This window comes from Furipterus horrens, unplaced genomic scaffold (genome assembly GCF_987537825.1).
Source record: "Furipterus horrens unplaced genomic scaffold, mFurHor1.1.pri manual_scaffold_12, whole genome shotgun sequence".
Classification (NCBI taxonomy): Eukaryota; Metazoa; Chordata; class Mammalia; order Chiroptera; family Furipteridae; genus Furipterus; species Furipterus horrens.
The window spans coordinates 67,668,813-67,692,638 of NW_028327182.1; the positions used below are offsets into that span (position 1 = coordinate 67,668,813).

The 23,826-nt window shown below is 36.2% G+C and overlaps 1 protein-coding gene across 1 annotated transcript in view; it reads left to right on the forward strand.

Moving 5' to 3' along the window:
- The window catches only part of MYO16 (myosin XVI), a 654,868-nt gene that overhangs the window by 354,632 nt on the left and 276,410 nt on the right, over positions 1–23,826 (forward strand). Inside the window, exon 18 of the mRNA XM_090257968.1 lies at positions 22,322–22,433. Coding sequence (XP_090114094.1) covers positions 22,322–22,433 — 112 coding nt within the window. The remainder of the gene's footprint in view (positions 1–22,321; positions 22,434–23,826) is intronic.

Here is a 23,826-nt window from a genome sequence, read left to right on the forward strand (position 1 = left end):
TTCCTAGAAACATACAATCTTCCCATACTAAATCAGGAATATACAAAGAATCTGAATAGACAGATTATACCTACTGAAATTGAAGCAGTAATAAAAATTACTTCCAACAAACAGAAGCTCTGGACTGGATGGCTTCATAGCTCACTTTACCAAACATACCAAGAAGAACTAACACCTTTCCTTCTCAAACTATTTCAAAAATTTCAAGAGATGAGAAGACTCCTAAACTCATGTTATGAGTCAAGCATTATCCTAATTCCAAAACCAGATAAAGACACTACAAAAACTTAAATTATAGACTAAATTCTGAAAAACATAGATGCTAAAATCCTAACAAGATATTAGTAAACCAAATACAACAATACGTTAAAAACAAACAAACAAACAAACAAAAAACATACACCAGGATTAGGTGGGATTTATTCTGCAAATTTAAGGTTGGTACAATGTACACAAATCAATAAATGTGATATACACCATAAACAAAATAAAAGATAAAAACCACATGATCATATCAATAGTTGCAGTGAAAGCATTTGATAAAATCTAGCACCCATTTGTGATAAAAAGTATCAGCAAATGTAATTATAGGGAAAATACCTAAACTCAATAAAGGCCATATATGACAAATCCACTGCCAGTATCATACTGAATGGGTAATAACTATAAGCATTCCCTTAAGATCAGAAATAAGACAGGGATGTCTACTTTCACCTCTCTTATTCAACATAGTACTGAAAGTCCTAGACATAGCAATCTGACACAAAGAAGTAAAAGGCATTCAAATTGGAAAGGAAGAAGTAAAACTGTCTTTATTTGCAGATGACATCTTACTGTACATAAGGAACCATAAATATTCCACCAAGAAAGTGCTAGAACTGATAAATGAGTTCATCTAAGTAGCAGGATACAAAATCAATATCCAGAAATCAGTTGCATTTTTACGTGCCAATAATGAACTCTCAGAAAGGTAAATTAGAAAACAATCCTATTCATGATTGCTTAAAAAAGAATAAAATACCTAGGATTAAATCTAATCAAGGATGTAAAAGACTTGTACTTGGAAAATTTTAAGACACTGAATAAAGAAACTGAAGAAGGTGCAAATAAGTAAAGCACATACCATGTTCACAGGTAGCGAAAATGTTAACATGTCCATTGCCCAAAGTAATCTACAGATTCAATGCAATTTCTATCAAGATTCAAATGACATATTTCACAGAACTAGAACACATATTTCAAAAATTTATATGGAACTACAAAATGCCCTGAATAGCAACAGTGACCCTGAGAAAGAAGAACACAGTTGGAGGAATCACACTCCCTAATAACAAACTATAATATAAGGCCATAGTAATCAAAACAGCATGGTACTGTCATAAAAACAGACACATAGATCAATGGCATAGAATAGAGAGCTAAGAAATAAACCCACACCTTTATAGTCAATATTCTACAGAGGAAGCAAATAGTGTTTGGAAAATTGGACAGATGGGGCAGAAAAATGAAACCAGACCACCTTTTTATGCCATGCACAAGAATAAATTCAAAGTGGATTAAAATCTTAAATATTAGACCCAAAACCATAAAAATCCTAGAAGAAAGCATAGACAATAAAATCTCAGACCTTACTCATAGCAATATTTTTTCTGATATATCTCCTCAGGCAAAGGAAACAAACAAAAAAATTTAAAAATGGGACTACATCAAACTAAAAAGGTTTTCCACAGTAAAGGAAACCATCAACAAAAAGACAACACACTGAATGGGAGAACATATTCACTGATACATTGGATAAGGGGTCAATGTAAAGAATGTATAAAACTCAATACCACCCCCCAAAAAAATCTCATTTAAAAACGGGCAAGGGACCTGAACAGACACTTCTCCAAAAATGACGTACACATACAGGTAGCCAACAGACATATGAAGAGATGCTCAACATCACTAATCATCAAAGAAATGCAAATTAAAACCACAATGAAATATCACCTCACACCATTCAGAGTGGCTACCATCAATAAATCAACCAACAAGTGCTGGTGAAGATGGGGAGGAAGGAGGGGAACCCTTTCACACTATTAGTGGGACTGCAGATTGGTGCAGCCACTTACAGAGCTGTATGGAGATACCTCAAAAAAGTTAAAAATGGAACTACCTTATGACTTAGGAATTCCACTTCTGGGAATTTATCCAAAGAAACCCAAAACACTAATTTGAAAGAACATAAGCACCCCTGTGTTCCTTGCAGCATTATTTACAATCACCAAGATTTGGAAGCAGCCCAAGTGTCCATCAGTAAATGAATGGATAAAACAACTATAGGGCATTTACTACTTGACCACAAATAAGAAGAAATTTTTACACTTTGTGACTTCATAGATGGACCTAGAGAAAATATGCTAAGTGAAATAAGCCAATAAGAGAAAGACAAATATATGATTTCACTCATATATGGAATCTAATGAACAAACTGAACTAACAAGCAAAATAGAGACAGACTGATAGCAGACTGACAGCTCTGAGGGTGGAGGTTAGGGGGTGAAGGGATCAAACAAAAAGGAAAAAGGCTCATGGATATGGACAACAGTGTGGTAATTGTGGGGGGAGAGGAGTATAAGGGGGATAAATGGTAATGGGAAAAATACAATAAAAAATAAAATCACCCTCATTTCTATCAAAGATAAATACAGTACGACTAATTTGTTGGCAAAATAAATCTAGTCTCATTAAAAAAAAGAGAATGGAAATACTTCTTTGAAGGATGCTTCTAAAGTATAAAATAATCCATGAATGAATGTGACCTAATAAAGAGATTCAGAAATAAAATGCCGTTATAAGAGCAGAATTTTTGACTCATTAGGCACCAATCGTGAAAAAGACACATACACTCACACACAAACTTACATACACATCTCCTCTTCTGTCTGAGTAGCTCTGTTTTACCTGTTTCATATATTGAAATTCCTTAAGATTCAAATTCAAATTTTTCATGATGGAAAGAAAATTAAAACCATTGCTCTGAGTCATTCCAGTCTGCCTAAAAATTATTTTCCCATCTCTGTCTTCTCTGTCCAACCTGACTTCCTACCAATTCCCATCAAGCCCTCTACCCTCCAGGAGCAGCACACCTCATATTTGTGGCCTAGCATTTTCAGTTAGTGAATGAGTGAATGAATGAATGAATGCTTTCACACTCTTTTGCGTGGATTATCTTTTTCCACTTAGAAAACATTTTTATTCTAAAAATTTATCTTGAGTATCTCTGTCCTTTGAAAGTTTCCCTAACTTCCTTTTCTTTCCTTTGTAGTCGCAGGCAATCCCCTTCATCTTTTGAACTCCAGTGTATTCTGTGCATATCTCTACTGTGTAATTATTGATGGGTTATATGTTTTGATTACATTACTTTCTTTTTTCCAAAAGCCAGTCTCCTAAGACCTGAGGCCATGACTGAATTACCTTAATGCATGCAGGTCCTGGCACCATCATTGGCCCATAGGAGGGGTGCAATAAAATGGATGAAAAAATAACATTGCTAGGTGGGTGTGTGTTCTCACGTGTGTATAGACTTCTAGTTTTACCTCAATGACTCTAGATTGGAATTTTGCTAATTTATTCAGTTGGCGACTTCTATTTACAAATCATCAGATGCATTTATTGCACCAAATTTGAAAAGTTATTGGCTGTTATCTCGGTGAATGTTCCCTCTCCCTTGTTTTTCCTCTTCTCTTCTTTTGGAACATTTTTTAGATGCATACTGTTCTTTCTCATTCTATTTTTCCTCCCCTAAATTCTCATTTATATTTTCCATCTCTGTATCTCTCTGTGCTTCATTCTGGGTAATTTCTTCAGTACTTTCTTGTAGTTTACAAATCCATTTTTGAGCAGTGATCAATATGATGTTTAAAGCATATATTGAAATTTAATTTCAATGACTTTTTTAATTTCAGAGTTCCTCTTTGTTCTTTTCAAATCTGCTTTTTCTTAAATAATTGATTCTTGTTTTATGTTATATCCAGTTATTTTCTCTGTATTAACCACACTTGTTATACCATCTATAACCAATTTATAACCAATACTATCTGAAGTTCTCAAGCTTCCACTATTGCTGTTTATTATTTCTGCTGACAAACAGGATTTTTCCTCCCAGTGTTTGTCATTCAAGTAGTGACTTGTTATCTGGGAGAATCCTGTATGGCCAGAGTTGGAATGTTGTCCTTTTGTTCTGGTCAAATGCTCCAGATGTTTTACTAGCCAAGGACTATTTTTATGTTAATATGTTAGTGAAAATGTGCTAAGAACATGTGTAGTCTATGTTTATGTTTAAACCTCTAAAACTAGGAGAGGCTGTGGTTATGATTTCTCTGGGGGGAGACATTTGCCCACCCAGAATCTATCCAAAAAAGTTTCCTTGTTGCTTATCTGTATCTGTGGGCAGATATGTTATGGTATCCCTCCCACTGAGTTAGTAGCCTTTTGATTATCTGGCTTTATGTACAATCATTTCTAGGGCCAACAACATGTTCTCCTTTCCTGTGTGGACCATAGCCCCTTGGTTAATAAAATAAGCCAAAGTTCATATAAAACCTGGGATTCAGGTTGCAGTCCCTCCAAGTGTCCCAGGGACCGCTCCTTTCTCAGTGAGATGTCAGCTCTCCCTTTGAAAGCAAGTTCTCCGCTTTTCTGGTCCACAATGTCCCAGAAGTGTACTAAGCAGTGTTCTCTGCTAATGATATATTTTCTGTTTGAAGAAACGAGGGGACCCTGTTTTTCATCACTATAATTACAGAGTAAATAGTGACTTTTATGTTACTTTAAGATATATGAGCTGTCTGATGTGTGTGTGATTGTAAGCCTCTTTACATCAATGGAGAAAATGGATGCTACTAAATTTGATTATAGCTAGACATATTGACAAATTCTAAACATGTATGTGCTTATTTTTGGATTATTGTTAGAGATAGCTGATTTAGAGCTTTAGCTTTTAGATTGATTAATCTAACACTTTTTTTTCTGAAATAAAGTACTCAGAACATCACTGTCAACAGAAGGCACTGGGTAGTACTACACATAGTGATGTTGATGACCTACTGGGTCATGTATAATAATATAATGTGTGTGTGATATAAAGGTACAGTACAGTTTGTTATAGGCACGCTGCAATATCTCACCTGATTAAATATTTCATGGTAAACAGAACATCCTGCAATGATGACTGATTTTATTTCTTAATTGTCTCTTACGTCAAATGCATTTGCTTGGTAAAATAATCCACATGTTGTACTTGTAAACCCTCACTATAAAATTGCTGCTTGCTGATAACCTTTGCAAAATAATTAATAATCAAAGAAACCATAAACACTAAAAACAGCAGAGAACACTAGAAGTAAGGAATTAAAGTAATATGATCCTGATATCACATTGAGTATATCATAGTGAATCCTTTAAGAATAAAATAAAACTCAGCTATTTGAGCCTCTGTTGCACAGTAGACCACTTCTACAAAAAATTACTTTGGTATGTTCTGTGATGGAGAACTGCCCTAGATACTCACTGGGAGCCTTGGCCTGGGAACCCTCAATGCACACAGCTTTCCAGAGAACAGGCTCTGGACAGGGCCTTCTGGAGAAGGTACAGGAGGTGGGACCTGGGGATGGACTGACAGGGAAACTCTACCCTCCACCTAAGTCCCTGCTCCCTGCGCCCTCGCTCTCCTGGAAGTATGCTGGGGAGAGAGGGATCCTAAGAGAACCATCATGAAGAACTACAAAATTGCATGAAGGAACCAGAAAATGGACATGTAGGCCCCTTCGCCCTTTTGTAGAGTGTTCCCCAAAGGTTGGTTTAATTGAGAGAAACGCTTTCTCTGTTTTGTATTGACATGAAAAAAATCACTGCAGCAATGAAAGTTCAAATTTATTCGAAATTAATATGTCATGTTTTACTGATTTGGGTAATACAAACACATTCTTCTCCTTGTCTCAAGCAAATTAATTTTGTCTATTTGACTTTGAATTTTCTTAAATACTAGAAGTCAGTTTAATTATGTGTGCATTCAATAACCTATTTTGTGGATTAATTGGCCAAAATATACTATTTTTTGAGTGCGTAGTATACTCAATTCCACACTTCCAAAGACTACCAGAGAGGCCAACTGGTCTGCATTTAATGGATAGTGTTTTGTTTTGCCTCTTCTTTGATTAGAAATTGGTTTTTTAAATTCTTTACATATTGTAACTCTATTATTTGACTATTTTTCTTTGTTTTGTATAATGCAATATAATTATTCTTATAAGTACATTTCCTCTAAATATCTGTGTTACTTCCAAGTTCCCTTCCCTTACATAAGGAATTTTTATAATGTTTGAAGAATCCCCAAGATTATAAAACCTCTTAGACAGTATGCTGATGAGAGTAAGCCAACTGTTAATTGAAACATGCACCAGCATTTCAGTGTTTTCTTTTTTTTTTAATTCACCTTTTTAAATATTGGTTTACCATCTTGAAATTAATAATTAAGTAATCCTGATATTATATACTAGCATTCCACATAATATGTAATGTAATTATATATGTATATATTGCTGTCATTTTGTTTTGACCCTCTGTCTCCCCCACTATCTCTGGAAAAATACTGTGTGTCATTTGTCTTTGAATGCCCACTAATGACAATTCTTGGTACATACAAAGAGTCAGTATGTATTTTTGTTTACTGGACTAAAACCATATTATCTTAAATTAGCAATTTAATAACAAAACATAGAACAGTTTCTCACCAACATGCAATTAGTTCAAGTCACTCTTTATAAAGTTTCTTTCATAAGAGCATCATAAATCTACTATAGCACAGTTACTTCTATTCGAACAATTTTAATGGTCTAAATTTTTATTTATAATCTTACCTATTAGTAAGTGAGTAATGAGAGGATGGGAACCCTGCTTTATTCAGACCTATGGCCCTATGATTGGTATTAAATTAAGCATTTAAACATAGACTGCCTAGATTGATTAATGAATGAAACTGTCTTATTTTCTGTGATAAAAATGTTCATCTAATATAATAAAAAAAGAATGTTCTGGCCAATATAGGAAAAGTATGAAAATGTTTTTATGAGCATAAACACTGTATTTTTAAGTATTCTACACTGGACAAATTAAATCATAGTTGATAAAATGTTGCCTTTGAATTTTTGCTTTAACTACAAAAATATTATTTACTAGGATCACATCATAATATATAGTGGTTACTGAAATGCAAAATGACTTAGTAACATATTATTAAATCCTACAGCAATTTCCTGGTCAAGATCATTATATAGATGTAGTACAGTTGTTTAAATGTAATATCATCAACATTTTAAGTGTCCTACATTCTCTGATGTTTTAAAATAGATTTCATTTTTTCTTTGGCTAAAATGTGTGATTGGTTCCACGTAGTGGAGATTTTCAATTTCCGGAGGAAAAATTTCCTATCTGAAAATGGAGATTAGTGGGAAGTGAGGATATTTAGAATAGTTGGTGTTAGCGAATCAGCTGATTAAGGTTCTAAGCCAAAGTAATAAAAACAAAGCATAACACATGATGCAATTTAATACTAGATGTTTTTCTTCTTTGTACTCTTTCTCCTCTGGATTTCTTCTTTCTCCCCTGTTACCACATACAGAGTTCTGCTTTCAGTACTGCTTGTGACAGACACATTATTCTGTGAGAGGAACTTATAAAGAAAAGAAGAAGAAGAAAAGAGGCCAGCCCACCTTATCTTTAAATAAAACTTTCCTAAAGAAAACATCTTTTTACCCAGAAAGGAAAAAGGAAATAGGGCATGAGCACTCTCTTTTTTTTTTTTATGATGACAATTGTGGTTTTTGACTCCATTAGTTCATTTATGTAATTTAATTCTTTCTTTCCCAACTTTAAGTTTTAGACTCCCTAACAAATTAAAAATAAATATCTACTGATTCTGTTCTTCCTAATTTGAGATCTTATTTTTATGAAAGTTGAGATTCAGAGTTAACTCTGTGAAGTATGTGATACCTTAACTACTAAAGTTATTAGAGGCAGCAGATTGAGCTTTAAAAAAGCTACCAGAGGGATTTGTGTAATGTCTAAAAAACCCACAGAACCAAATATATTTAAGTTTATTTCTAAGGGAATATACAGTTTTGTACATTTGACAACTGAAGATAAATTTGACAATGAAGGTGCCTCTGAGCTTCATCATATTTCTCCTTATATTTTTATTAACATTAGTAGTAAGTGGAATTAGTTTAGAACACTATAAAATTACTTCTGTAAAGAATAATATTGACATAATAGTAGTAGTAATACTAAAAGTTGACCCAATTTCTGCTAGGCCAGAATATTATTTAATTCCTTTAGTGTGTGAGGGAAAAGTAAAAACAGAATGTTAATTCCTGTGAGCTGACAAACTTACTAAGCCCAGAATACTCATGCCTACTGGTCTCAAAATTCCAGACTGCATCTTTGGGAAAAACTCATCTTAAACATGTTTTATAAATTCAGTACCTTTCTGAGTAACTGATTGCTTTTTTATATTCTTGTGTAACTTACTTGAATATCTCATATTAACATCTCAAAATGAGAATATCACATCTGGAGCTAAAGCACATCATTCTGGCCATTAATAAAAATGTCTACAGAATTTTTGAGTTTTAGCTAATTTTTCAATGTAAGGGTATAATGATATTTAGGCAACTTGCTTGGGTCTTTTCTGCAAATGCTCTTTTATGTAGAAGGATTGTGACCTAAAAACACAATACAACATGGTCAGGGACCACTTACTTGGAGTATTAACCTACTATTTAAGGTTCATTTATTATTTCATGAATAGTGTTGTTGTTAATAAGTAGTTTAACTTCAGCATGCAGGTATAAATATTGTCGTAGTTGAAAGAAGTTTAGAACTAACTTGAGAATAAATAAAGAGCTTACTCTGAATGCTAATAATTTCCAATCATTTTTTTTTAGATTATCTTGGCTCTGTTTTAAAAAATTCTGTGTTGTAGTATTATAAGTGAATTACATTTTTATATGACGTAATTTTGTTGAAAATACATAGCATACTTAAAATCACAGTTTCAGATCCAACAGACAAACTTTTCTAGAAACTGTTCGAAAATAGAATCAAAGAGAGGTGCAACAGAAAAGTAGATCTTAGAGTAAAACTCAAATGTTCCATCCCTTTTTCCCCTGACCTTATTAGGATTAATGACGAGTAAAGGAGTATTTTTGTGTGTGCTAATGGAAGCACTTATAATCAGCTTTTAAATAAGAACTGATGTTCAGCAAAAGAAAAATTAGAGTATTTAATTTAATGTATGAATCTATCCTGAAATATCCCATTTCTGACATCTAGTTGCATACTTTGTTGTGGGCAAGATAACTTTATTAGCTACAATCTACATTTTAATAAGGTATTGTGGTTCCGGAGGTTTTCCATAATTTTATTTTTAAAAATTGTAGATATGGCAGTTTTTACTGAGTACTTTAAGTTTTTAATAAAAATCCCAACTTGTTAAAATGGAGGTGCTAATTTTCTTATTAACATGTCAGAAGCATTTTAGCATAATTTGGGGTTGCTGTAAGGATGCCAGGGCCTTGAACTTTTGTGCATTGGATATATCTTCGTGCAGATGTGTGGACATGCAATTTGTGTGTGTGTGTGTAAGTTAAGTTTATTGTTCATCTACTTATCTTACTAGGAAAGACCATCAAACTAATTTAGTGAAATATTTATATTTCTGTGTAAAACTGTTTTATTATATTCTCACCCTGCTTTCCTTTCTTTTGTCATATTTCCCTACTGTTACTCCTCAAAGGATTTAAGGCAGATTTGTCACCTTTGATCATCTATTTGCATGTTTTTTATCATTCTAAAATTTCTTTACTAGATGATTTTGCAAATAAATTCCCATTATAGTATTTGTAGGGTTTTGTTTCTTTTTGTTTTATTTTACCTAAATGACTGGCTTTTTATGGCATTGATTTTCCACTTATTTTAGCCAAACTTTGGCCAAAGGAAAGGAGTACAGCTTGCATTCAAGACTTATTTATCAACCACCTGCACATAGCTCCTCCCACTTGCAGTGGGAACCTACCAGTTTTAAACAGAACTGACTAAGATATATATGGGAACTTTGAGATAGATTTGGAAACTTTCAGATGTACGTGAAACCTACCATACATCCAATACTGACTTGTTTTATAAGAATCACCATTAACTTTCAGATGTGATCTCTATCTACAAAAAACAAATTAGTGACATTTAATTTTTATATGTTAAATAAAAGCTATTAAATATTTAAATATGAATAAGTGAAGTGGAGAAAGGAAAGTGTATTAGTTAGGATTCCCTAGAGAAAAAGAAGATTGTGTGTTTATAATATATCCATATACATATATGTAGGTACATATGTACATGTTATATATATATATATATATATATATATATATATATATATATATGAGATTTATTATGTTATTATTTATTACATAACTGTAGAGTCTGAGAAGTCCCAAGAGCTGCAGTCAGCAAGCTGGACACTCATTAGAGTCAATGGTGTAGGTTACTGTTCAAGAGCCAGCAGGCTCAAGATCCAGGAAGAGCTGATGTTTCAGTCTGAGTCTAAAGGCAGGGAAAGATAATGTCCTGGCTTAGAGCAGTCAAACAAGGGGAGTTCCCTCTTATGGGTGGGAAGGTCAGCATTTTTATTCTATTCAGTTTTTCAAGTGACTAGACGAGGCTCACCAACTTAGGGAGGACAATCTGCTTTACTCATTTCACCTATCAAATGTTAATTTCATCCACAAACCCCCTCACAGACATATTCAGGATCATGTTTGACAAGTATCTGGGCACCCTGTGACCCAGCCAAGTTGTGACATAAAATTAACCATTGCAGAGAGTATGACTGGAACAGAGAAGGTTTTGTTTTGAAGGTGTGCTTGGTTTGGCCTTGGTGCCTGCATTCGGGTAACCAGGAAAAGAATCCTGGGGAGGTGGCAAAGAACAAAGAGTAGGTCAGTGTTAAGTCACATGGTGGCGAGCTGCAGTGATGAGGAGGACACAACATGAAAAGGATCACTAAACCAGAGTAGTTTGATGGGGTGGAGCTGTGTCCTGGGAAGTCTTGAAAAATATGTAGGAGCATTTATTATTTAGGCGAAATGTTTATGAGCAGATGAGAGACTTGACATTATGGCAATAAAATTTGGGACAATTAACCTGACAGAGGGCTCATGCATTCACTCATTATCTTCAATCCATATTGACAACTCCATGGTATTCCCCAAATGGGTGAAACTTACAAACTGGTCTTGCCTTTTCGGTGGTATACACATCCAGGCAGTTGTAATAAAGTTTGATAAAGTGGTACAGTGGAGGGAATACAGAGTTTGGGAGAGCTTGTAGGAAGGACATTCAGCCTGAGACTTCCCAGGGAAAGTGGCTGTGAAGAACAATGGGCTTACCCAGAATGTTCAGTGGGGCTTGGATGTGGTTCGTGTTGGCGGTGGAGGGAATCATGATTGAGGTCACAGAGGTAGATGAGCGTGGGTCATTTTGTGGGATGGAAAGAGCTCAGAGTGAGTGAGAGGAGTTGCTCTGTCAAGACCAGAAGCTGGAGAAATGTGTAGAGTTTCGTGATGTGATGATATGGGCCCTGGCAAGCCATGCTGGGGAGTTCGGATTTTAGGAGTACGGCTTTGATTTGGGAAGCTAAATTTGTATTCTAAAAAGAAACTTTGACTGCAGTGAGGAAAATAAGTTAAAGGTAAGCAGGACTGGATATCTGGAGACAGAAGCTTCTGCACTATTGGGGTGATTTGTAAGGTTGGAAATGCAGAATCATGCTGCCCCAGGGTATAAGGTGAGAGAGATAAGCTTATCTCTAGGTGCTGGAGGTGGAGACTATGTAGAGAAAGGGACACCTTTTAAATTCACTGTGAGTGAAGAACCAACCCCCTTAGGCAAATTTCCACATGGTAATGGAGGAGAAATAATTTTGGTCATTATGAGTATCTCAATAGTAAAACTGAAAGGAGAGAAAAATAGGGTAGATGAGAGGATATTAAGATACCCCTTTAGGCCTTCCAAGTGGAAAGAAGTTGCTTGATATATTTGTGGGGTACAGTCAGCCTGGTATTTTTCACAGAGATAGCAGTGCATAAGCATTTGATCCAAGTTCACAGGTGGGTCCCAGAAGAACCCGGGAAACGATATATTTATCAGTAGTAACTCAGTAAATGGTCATGTGTCTCAATAGCATATTCTGTAATATTTACATATTACAGGAGTTCCCATGCAGGTGCCTACCTAAGTCAGTATGTAAGACATGGGGTTATATGTTACAGACTTGACCTTACACAAGACCTTACACAATACTTTTACATAACAATTTCCCCTGAGGAGGATTTTAGCAACTTCAAGCTTGGATGAAGCATATTCATATACACATACATACTGCCCCTCCCCATGTACAGAACAGGAGCAAGCTTGGCAGCGACTTCAGGTAAATTACAGGAAGCTCCTCCTCCAACCCTCCTCACAGGTGCAGCCTCGAGGCCTTGGCTTGTTAGAAACAGGTTCACAAAAGCCAAACCAGGTCACACATTCTGAGCAAAAACTCCCTGTTTCACTAATTCACTTATTTAAATAATTCTCTGTAAGAAGGAAAGGTGCTTCTTCCTGTGACAGATGGAGCCCAAGCCCCAAAACAGCCTTGAGGATGGATGCAGACTCGGGTTTAGGCCCTCAAACACTTGTCCTAGGCTGTTTGTGCAGGACACAGCCACTCATTTCCTGTCTCCACCCCTAGCTCTCTGAATTAGACATTTTCATGAAGCAAGTTAGTTAACCATAAGCATTCACTGTATAAAAGATGGTAAGAGTTTAATTTGTTCCACCAGATGTTTTGCAGAAATATTCTGACTGATTAGAAAAATATGGACAAACTATTCTAGGAATGTCACAAGACCCAAAGGCTCTCCGAATGCATAATTTATTAAATGGGTTCTGTTCTTTTCCTGAATTTATTAAATGATTCTGTTCTTTTCCTAAATACCACTGGCAATATTTCTTCTTTCCAAACAAAAAATTTTGCAGCTAACATATTAATATTTTCATTGGTGGAGATTTATGTATCTGAAACTATGTTAATAACAATCTTATATTCTGTTTGAGGGGATTTAAATTGTGTTAATTCTTTCCAGATAGTTAAAAACAATAAAGAGCAGAATTTCCTTTTTATAAACAAGGTGAGTGCAGATAGGAAAGAAGCAGCCTCTGCTTTAGTAAACTATAAACAATGCTGTCTTTATGGATGCCAACTGTCTGATTTTTGTCTTACCTAGTTTCTGTTTACATGGTAAGTGTCCCCACACAGAAGGTAAATTTGCCCACAGTAGAGAAGGCATTGTTCTTTTGTATTTATGCTGCAGATAAAACACTGAGCAAAACATCCTGTTTGTAGCCTATGAGCTTCTGACTTGGTAAATGGGCCACACACGTGCTTTTAAGTACATAATTATTATCTTTTCTTTGCATGCGAATCTTCATTTCCACTGCATCTTGGGCACACATGCAGGCACGCTGCAGTCCTTTTGTGCGTGCTGAATGGTGGTGCCTGGTGAACATGGGCTGGGCAGCTGTGTCTTTGTTCCTTAAGCTGGTTATTTATTTGTTAGTTTCCTTATTTATAGTTGACATATAACATTGTGCGTGTTCAAGGTGTACAATGTGTTGGTTTGATAGATTTATATATTGCAATATGATTATGATTGTAACATTCCTGTTACATGATTGTCATTTCTTTTTTTGTGGTAAGAATAATTATGATGTAGTCACCTAGCAACTTGGAAGTTTATAGTGCAGTATTGTTGACTAAAATCACTAGTGATGTTGTACATTAGAGCTCCAGGACTTATTCATCTGCTAGGTGTAGGTTTGCAGTGTTAATGCATCCAGCACCACTGTGAGACAGGAGCACAGGCACCAGAAGGGGACCCAGGGCCTTCAGATTCCAAGGTGGAGTTTTTGCTAACGGCCATTGCTTGTATTTGATAATATTCAGATTGTAAGAAAGAAAATAGTGACTCCCAAACCGGTAGAAAATCATTAGCAACAAAGGGCAAATGTAATTAGAGGGTCTCTGAGCCAGAGTTAACAGTATTAGCATATTTACAAATCAGAAAAGGGGCATCCTGCAGCTCAACACAAATGCTTCTAAAAACAAAGGCTACCTGAGATCAAAAGGGGACGAGATAGTCATCACCAAAATCAGGGAAAATGGGAGAATGCAGTTAACAGTATTAGCATATTTACAAATCAGAGAAGGGGCATCCTCATATCAAAAGGGGGAGAGATAGTCATACCAGACTCAGGGAAAATGGGAAAATGTAGCCAGACAGCCCAGCAAACAAGTTAGGGAAATTTCAAAGGTAAGTCCTATAACAAGACCACCCTGAGATAATTTTCACACCTTCAGTTAATTTAGATAATCACGTTAGATTCTAACTCCAGAGTATCCAGCATGGAAAAATGGGGAAGGAGAAGGAGGGGGGTGGGGAGCAGCAGGGTGGGGGCTTTATTTGTGCTAGGGATAAAAACAGCCAGCTCCATCTTTTCAGCACGCACCTTGATTTGGCTTTTTGGCTGTGCCCAGAGCTGCAGATCTGTGAATAAACAACTGCCTCAGTTACTGCTCAAGTCCTGTGTCCTGGTTTTTATTGTGAGCATTTCTCACAGATCATGCTATCTTGAATTCTCAGTTTTCTTGCCAGAGTGGCGCCATAGGCTAGGGGATAACATTATTTTATTTGTCCCTCTAAATAGCACATTCTGAAAGAGTTTTTCCATTGTGGACTCTTGTTAACAAAGGAAAATTCTCCTGTGATTTAGTGTATGACTTAACTTTATCCATATGTTCTCAGGTGGCCTAAAAAACTTAGTCCAGGAGTCCAGGATCTGGTTTTTGTTTGTTTGTTTATCACAAATCATAAGTATTAGCATGAGTACACACACACACATTCATACATACACACACACACATTTATACACACTACACACATGATTTTTTCTATAAATTTGACCTACCTTGGAAGATATATCACTGGAATGCTATTGGGTTGGCCAAAAAGTTAATTTAGTTCTTTCTGTATAATGGATCTAGGAGTGCTTAGTTGTATGTATTTCACTTCTTTTGAAACCATTTTGTTAGATTGTATTGTGATGGCTGTCATATCAGTGTGCATTTATAAAAAACATCAAAATTGGTGAATTTTTTGTGTAGTCATTTAAATATTCAAAATGGAATAAAATAAGCAACATTTTCATCATATTGTAATTTATTATTTCAAGAAAGGTAAAAATGCAACTGACATTCAAAAAAAGATTTGTGCAGTGTATGGAGAAGGTGCTGTGACTGATCGACGGCATTCAAGTGGTTTTGTGAAGTTTCTTAGTACTATTGACATTTTGACCAAATAATTCTTTGCTGTGGGGCTTGTATGCATTGGAAGATGTTTAGCAGCATCCCTGACCTCTACGCACTAGAAGCCAATAGTGGGAGAGAGTCGACATAAAATAGTCAAATCAATAAAGTTCTTGGTGAAAATTAAAAGTGTGTCTTTTATTTTACAGAAAAAACTAAATGGACTTTTTAGCCAACCTAATACTTACCATAACAGTCAACAAGTTGGAACAATGAAATAATTAATTAGAAATAGCGCATTGTCAACAGTTGTTACTGACTTATTTTAAATAAAGTTAACTCCCAATGAAAACTTTGTTATCTAAAGCCCAGGTAAAAATTTTCACTGCTCAATTTTAACACATATTTATTTGGTTTGCTATTTTGTTTCCTATAAATGGAAACAAAGATATTTGTTGTTTTTTTTAAGTGTGTTTTATTGATTATAATGTTACATTTGTCCCAATTTCCCTTCCCTCTGCTCCCCTCCACCCGGTGGCCCCCCTCCCTCCAGTTGTATAACAGTGGTTTGGATCTAATGAACTCTTTCAGTTTTGTTTTGTCCTGAAAACACTTTCTCTGCCCTTCTATTCTGAATGACAATTTCGCTGGATAGAGTATTCGTGGTTGTAGGTTTTTGCTTTTCATTACTTTGAATATTTCTTTCCAGTGCCTTCTTGCCTGCAGGGTCTCCTTTCAGAAATCAGCTGATAGTCTCATTGGGACCCCTTTGTATATGATTCTTTTCTTCTCTCTTGCTGCTTTTAAGATTCTCTCTTTATCTTTAACTTTTGACATTTTGATTATAATGTGTCTTGGAGTGGTTCTTCCTGGGTCCAGTTTTTTTGGAACTCTCTGTGCTTCCTGGACCTGTAAGTCTATTTCCTTCCCCAAGTTTGGGAAGTTCTGCTTTATTATATTTTCACTTAATTTTTCAATTTTTAGTTCATCTTCTTCATCCTCTGGCATACCAATGATTCTTATGTTGGGCCTTTTATAGCTGTCCCAGAGGTTTCTGATCCTTTCATCCTTGCTTCCCGTTTCCTCTCTCTGCACTGGTTGACTGTTTGTTCCTTCTCTATGTTCTAGTTTGTTGATATGAACTCTGGATTTTTTTTCCTCACCATCTGTCTTGTATGTGGTTTTGTTTCTTTCATTATGAGTGTTTTTCGATTCTTTTTCATCTTTTCCAGATTTTTTGTTAATTCTGTAAGCCACCTGATAACAATGGCCCTGAACTGAGCCTCTGACAGGTTTCTTATTTGTTCATCTGCCAGGTTCTTCATCTGTTGCCTGGTGAGCTGCGCCACCGGGATTTCTATAGTTGTCTGCCTCATTTTGACAGATGCGTTTTGTGTTCTTGGGCCGGCTATAGGAGGCAGTGCCTGTGTACTCGTCATGACCCAGCGACCGGCGGCAATCCGCAACCTTTTTCGCTGCGCTGTGGCCCTTTGTCGTCACAACCCAGCGACCGGCGCCTATCCACAACCTATTTCGCAGCCCTGTGGCGCTTTGTGTGGGGGCGGGGGTCCAAGATGGATTCACACAGTTATTCCGCTAGGAGACCAGGATCCGTCCTCCCTCCCTCTGGGCCTCACTGTTCAAGGCGATGTGGTGGCTGCTTTCCCCAGCGTTGGGGTCGCGAGCCGCCGGGGTTCGACTGCAGCCGGGATTGTCCTCCCTGCTGCTGGGATTGCTCTCCCTGCCGCTGTCCCTGGTGCAACCGCAAACAGCACCACCCATTTTCGCTCTTCTTACCTGCCCAAAGGGCGCCGCTGGTTTATAACTTCATACGTTGGGCTTCCGTGTAGTTTTATTTTCTGGAATTTCTAGTTATCTTTTGTTTGAAGTAGTTGTATTCCTCTCTAGTTGTAGAGGGAGACCGAGCGTGTCCGTCTAAGCCTCCATCTTGGCCGGAAGTCGGAAACAAAGATATTTGTATATTTGGTGTATGTGTTGTTTTTTTATGCTGATTTGTTAAAGTCAGATTTATAAACTTGGTCAAAAAATACCATCAAGTTTTGTAAATAAAGGGAGTGTGTGAAACCCCAAGGAAACTACAAAAAATTTTTCTAGAACCAATAAATGAGGTAATCAAGTCATTGGAGCAAGACTGAATTAGCCATCACTGAAGTCCATTCTTATGTCAAAGATGCTTCAGCCATGCCTGGACATCCAACCCGCTGGAGGCCTCTGCCATGACAGAGACCCCCCACTCCGAGAGAAAACATGGACTCTGCAGCAGTTCTCAGAGGCTTCCTCTGACCTGTAAGCAGCTCCAGTTAATGCCGGAATGCCAGTAATGCAAGTACAGAGCTGGGTCAGAAAAGAGTAAATAAATACTGAAATAGCTTAAATCTTCAGCTTCATGAAATTTTGCATTCTAATTAAAATACAATTAAACCTCGGTTCTTGAACGTCCCCCATCTCAACCAATTTGGGTCTCGACCAAGTTGTTCACAGAAAATAAAATATCTTGGTTGTCAAGCAAAACTTCAATCTTGACCCAACAACACTTCCATGCTGATACTGTATTTTTAATGGGAAAAAATGATTTTGTTTTTGAACAAATCACTTCTTGAACAGCCTTCAGGAACAAATTAAGTCTGAGAATCAAGTTTCCACTGTATATCCATGTTTAATAATAATTTCAGTACTTAATTCTCTCCTCCCACATTTCAAGGAAAAATTTAACTCTAAGAAGATGCTTAGTGAGGCTGTTCAATCTCTTTCCCTTCCACCTCCTCTGCAAGAAACTTATAAATGAGTTTGAAAAGAATTGAGTTAAGATGGAGTGTATGTTGTTTGAGTAATTACTGAACTAGTTACATCAAACAAGTTTTAATTTACTTATGCCTCAAATGGGCATAATAATAGCTCTTCTTTTCATGATCAATGTGGAGATTAATTGAGGAAGTGCTTCTAAAACATCCAGTCAATGATTTGACACATATTAGTTTTCAATGCCTTTCCCTTTGAGTAGAATTAGTCAAATAGTATCAATTCATCTATAATTTTTAATAGTAGTCCACATGTTACAGTCTGTACTCCAAGGCAGAAACAACATCTAGAGCACTCCCTTGATCTGTCAGTCTTAGAAGCAAAACTACAATGATTTTTGATTCAACAAATGATGCAGTCTCTGATATTTCTGACTCTGGACATTGAGGTATTTATATGTTGTCAAATATAGTCCTGTTCCAAGATATGAATTTAAATGAGGTGATTAAAAAAAACAGATTGAGCTTTAAGTATATGATTTTGAGTCATAAAAAGGTATTTTAAAAGATACTGAACATTGAGTACTAAGACTTGAATACTGGGAATTGTGGGACCGTTAATTAATAGGAGATGAAGTTGGAACTCTTGGGTGAAAATACTTGCAGATTTATTTAGGGTGTTTTCAACTACTGTTTTCAGATTAGTGGGGGAATACCACGGAAGTCTACAGCTCACAACCACAATCATCCTCACCTATTTCCAAGTGTTGAAAACACCTGGAAATGCCATGAAAATATTGCAGATGTGATCATCAAATTTTAAGTGATTCATATCAGGAAAAAATAGTCAAGAAGTAAGAACTATGAACTTTGTTTTGTATCTATTTATTATTTTTATCTGTCTGAGAACAGAAAAGCATATTTTATAAAATATTCTTGATTGTTAAAAGCATTTGTTATAATTTCTCAAAATGTTCCTTCATTTGGCTTAGTTATTTGTGTGATTAAGGGCTTCATTAATGACACAGCACTTTTACTAAAAGCTCTCCACATATGCAATATATTTTCTTTCAAAGAAATACTCATATTCTACATGTATATTGCAAGCTGAGTGGAAAAAGCGTACCACACACAATATCTTAACTCATTCTCATAAAATTATCATGAACCAAAAATGGAGAATTTTTAAATTTTATTTTTAATTTCTTTCTATTTTACAAATAATAAAATACAGGTTTAAAATGTCATCAGAAAAGGACAAAAAAGACTCAATTCTGAGTCTTCAGATTCTTAGTGTAATAGTTTAATAGCATATTTTTCAAGTATTTCTCTGTCTTCATGTGCAGTTTTGTTATTAAATGATGGCAAAGGGAAGTGAGTACATTTAATTTCTAAAATATAAATTTTTAATTTTTTATACTAACTTTCTCATTTTAAGACACTTTTGCTGATAACTCAAAACTATGTTTCTAGTGAAATCATCCTAGACACTATTAAATAGTGGGAGAAATTTAAAATTTGTGTAAACACCGAGTTATATATTTTTGATCATTTTCATGCCAATAAATGTTCTGGCTGCAGAGGAAAACATAGCAATTTCAAAGTATTATTCCTGCCTTCAGGCAAACTGCCTTCAAAAATTCCCTATTTTGATTGCTTTTCTCCTGGACTATTATAATTAACAGCTCTGTCTACAGCTACCAACATTAATTTCGCATTCCTTCTTCTACCCAGAATTTAACTGGAGTAAAAACTGTTGTGAGAATAAGAAGAATTGAGAGTGGTTACAGTTTCTTATCATTAAGATTTTTTTAGGCACTAAAATTTTGTAAATTTTAAACAAAATAATTCACTGACTGTCATAACCCAAACTCTTCCTCATACTTTTGACCTTTTTCTTTTTTTCACTGCCCCAAAATGCAACTTACCCATCCTACCTCAGGCAGTAGAGGATCTTTGGAGAAAGTAGAACCACCATGTGAGCTGGTCTTCAACTTCACCTGGGCCTCCTATAGCCTGAGCTAAACTTCTCATGTCTCCTTGCAGGACATTCACTTCTATTATCCACAGCGATAACCTTAGAATCTTAAGATGTTCCTAGAGCCAACTTTACCTAGTCATCTGAACTCAGTATTTTCCTCTCCTAGAGAAACTGAAGCCATGAAACAGCGGTTGCTCTACCCGCTGAGATGCTGGTGCCTTTGGACCCACATTCCATTGCCTTATTCAGAGGAGAACACACCCTCCACTGTAGTCCTGATTCAAGCCCCTATTCCTTTCTCAACAATTTTCTTCTTTTCACCCCAACAACTCCCTTTCTCTTAGTTTTTTATCCAGTCTTTATGGGTTTCTATCTCAGCATATAAATATTCTGAAGTCTCTCCCACCCCACACCCTAGAGACAAGACTGTGTAATTTCTGTCCTTCACAGCCAAGATTGAGAAAAAAGAAGTCCTCAAAGACCCACTTCCATCCCACAGACCGAAGCCTGTGTCCTCCCCACATCCCCACTGCTTTTCTTGTTCCTATGGTTTCATTTCTATCAGTATCAATCACTCTTAAAAATACATTGTCCCTTTGTTTTGATAACTGGTTTCTTTTAATTTCTCTACTCCTTTCCTGAACACTTAAAATCTTTCTTCGCCCTAAAATCTTAGCATCTCCTTTTGTGAGAGTTCATTCACTCACAAGTTCTTGTTTATTTGTTTGTGTTTGTTTATTTTTGCATGTTGATAACTTCCAGATATTTTATAATCTTTTCTGTGATTCAGGTCCCTGTAGACAATAGTTCCTTTGAACTAAAGTTGAACTTTAGCAAGAAGTTCAAAGTCAACAGGACTCATATAAAATACAAGAATTTCTCTGTCAAAAAACTTACTCTTCCTGTTGATAACACTCTGTGGCTGATGAGCCAGTGTCTAAGCTTTCCCCCAGACAGAACATGAAAGACATCATTGATGCCGCTCTTTTCTCTTCCACCTGTATCCACCCTGTCCCCTCATCTTGCCGATTCTGTCCCCTTGATGCCTCTATCTTACTCTTTTCTTCTCCACTGTTGGTCTCTCACTAGATCACCTAGCACCCTTAGCTGCCTCATCTCTTTCCAGTAATCTTTCATTGGGCTTCCAGAATGTTCTTGCTGAAACAACTATCTGTGCCATTTCTTTGTTTAAAGACTGTTAGGACTGCTCATTACTTCCAAGACATAGTTAAAACTCTTCTGCAAGACATACAGAACTCTGGCTACTTCTCCGACCTCATCAATCTCTGAGGCTTTCTCACCATAGGCCCCAGTTTTGCTCATCTACCCAAGTTCCCCATATACATGATGCATGCTTAATCCTGTATTCCTTTGTACATGCTGCTAATTTTTAAGGAGCACCCTGCAAAATTTGCTTGGCAGATTCTTACTAAAGTGTCAGTTCTTAGAAACAAAGCTGCTTTCTCTCCCAGTTTTTCCTTATTATCTACTTCTGGGTTTGGTCCCCTTCCTGGGCCACTTACAAACCACTCACGTTCATCTCTATTGTTCTGTACTGAATTGTTGCTACCCCTTCTCTTGTCTCTACCCTAGATATGTTATTTTTGTTGTTGCTGTTGAGCTTCCAGGGATGAGCCCTATATCTTCATATCCTCAGCTGCTAGTATTGTGGATTTGGCAGGTGATTCCTACATGTTTGTTTGTTGAATGAAAGAAATAAATTGATGAATTAATCAATCACCTCATAATTTAAAAGTATTGACAAGAAGAAATAATAAATTAATTTAAATTAAACTTTCATAAAAATGTTAATTGCAAAACATATGATAGGACCCACCAAATTTCTGTATGAAATACATAAAACACCGTGACCTTCTCTTGTCAGTTGAAAGGGTGCAGCTAAGGTGAGAACCAAGTAAAACAGTGTAAATATGTTCTGGTACAACAAGAACCTTTTTTTCCCCTTCCTGAAACATCATGTGCTATTATGTATCAAAGCCTTATAAACACAGGGGGGAAAATGTCCAGGTGATTTCCATTATTCTGGACACCAAATATGGCTGAAGTGACTTTTAACCGCTGCAACTTGACTATGAGCCAAGCCATAATGCTATGTGCTTTTTATCCTAACAGGTATTTGAACCAGACCCTACGAGACAATGTGTCAATAGGAGAGCATTCTCTGAACAGGGAAAGATTTGCCATTTTGAAACAAGCTCTGAATGTAGTTGGCTTTAGTAACTTGGTAAGTTACATCATAAATATTTCTCTGAGAAACCAACCTTGTACTGATTTATCAAAGTTAATCTTTCAAAACCTTTTACTGAGTCCCTATTATACTCTGGATGTAGTTACAAACACTTGTGAGTCAGCAGAAAATAAGCCCCACTATCTGCCCCTTGGAGTTTACATTCTAGTGGGGGAGTTAGACAGAAACGAGATGTTCAGGGTCATAGGTACTATGAAGACTAATAAAGACTGACTAGAGGAGGGTCTGCTACTTTCAAGAGGATGGCCAAGGAGACCTTTTCCCAAATGAACCATGTGAGCTAAACGGATTAAAGAACTTTACCTTGACCAACTTGAGAAAATTGGCAGATTTAGAGGAACTATTTACTGCCAAGAATCACTTTGTTATAATATCTTCCTGAATGATATAAACCTTTTTTTTTTATTTTTAAAGAATTACAAAATACCTGCAAGCATTATGAACCTGAAAAATTTTAAATGTATAAACTACTTCTGTGCAAGAGAAATTTCTAGACTCGTGTACATGTTCTGGATCTGTGCTGTACATTATGGTAACTACTCATCACCTGTAGGTACTGGGCACTTGAAATGTGGCTATAGAGAATGAGGAAGTGGATTTTTAATTTTTCATTGTTTTAATTAATTTAAATTTAAATGGGATTGTGTGTTTAGTAGTTACTGAATTGTACAGCACAAGTCTAGTGAATAAGAGATGGGAAGTAATCTAGGCCTTGAAACTTCTCAGAATTCCCACAAATCTCTTTCCTTTATACAGTATCTCTGTATCCCCTTATTCAATATGGTGTTCTTTTGAATTATGACCAAATCCTTATCAGCAATTAACATAAGATTGCATGGCTAACTTTGGTATGCCAGTAGTCCAAGATTTAAATAGTTTTTAAATAGTTTTAGTCATGGATTTAAATAGTTGTGTTTTTTCTTTTCTTAAACCACCAACTTAATTGCTCTGGGTATTTGTTTTTCTCTTGCCCACATAGATAGGGTTAATGGGGCTGAGACTGGGTGGGACAGGGTAGAAAGGTGATGAAAAGGGAGGGGGGAAAAGTGGGGACTTATCCTAAATGGATTAGCTTTGACCACTTTGCTTCACTCCACCCTCACCCCATTCAGAGATTGGAATTCTAGGAACGGCAATCATGTGGTATCTTTTTTTTGCTGATTAGCCAATTTCTGTTTTTGTCTTTTACTAACTCCTACCTGCTTGCTCTTTCCTATCTTTACACTTGCTACTGTTGTATTTTTTGTTATTTTCCCCTTTGCCCCATGCCTGAAATGTCTGCTGCTTTCTTACAGGAAACTAGGACATAAGGAATTATTCTACCAAAGTGCCAGTTGCTTGGAAACAGGGCTTTAAAAATCCATGATCG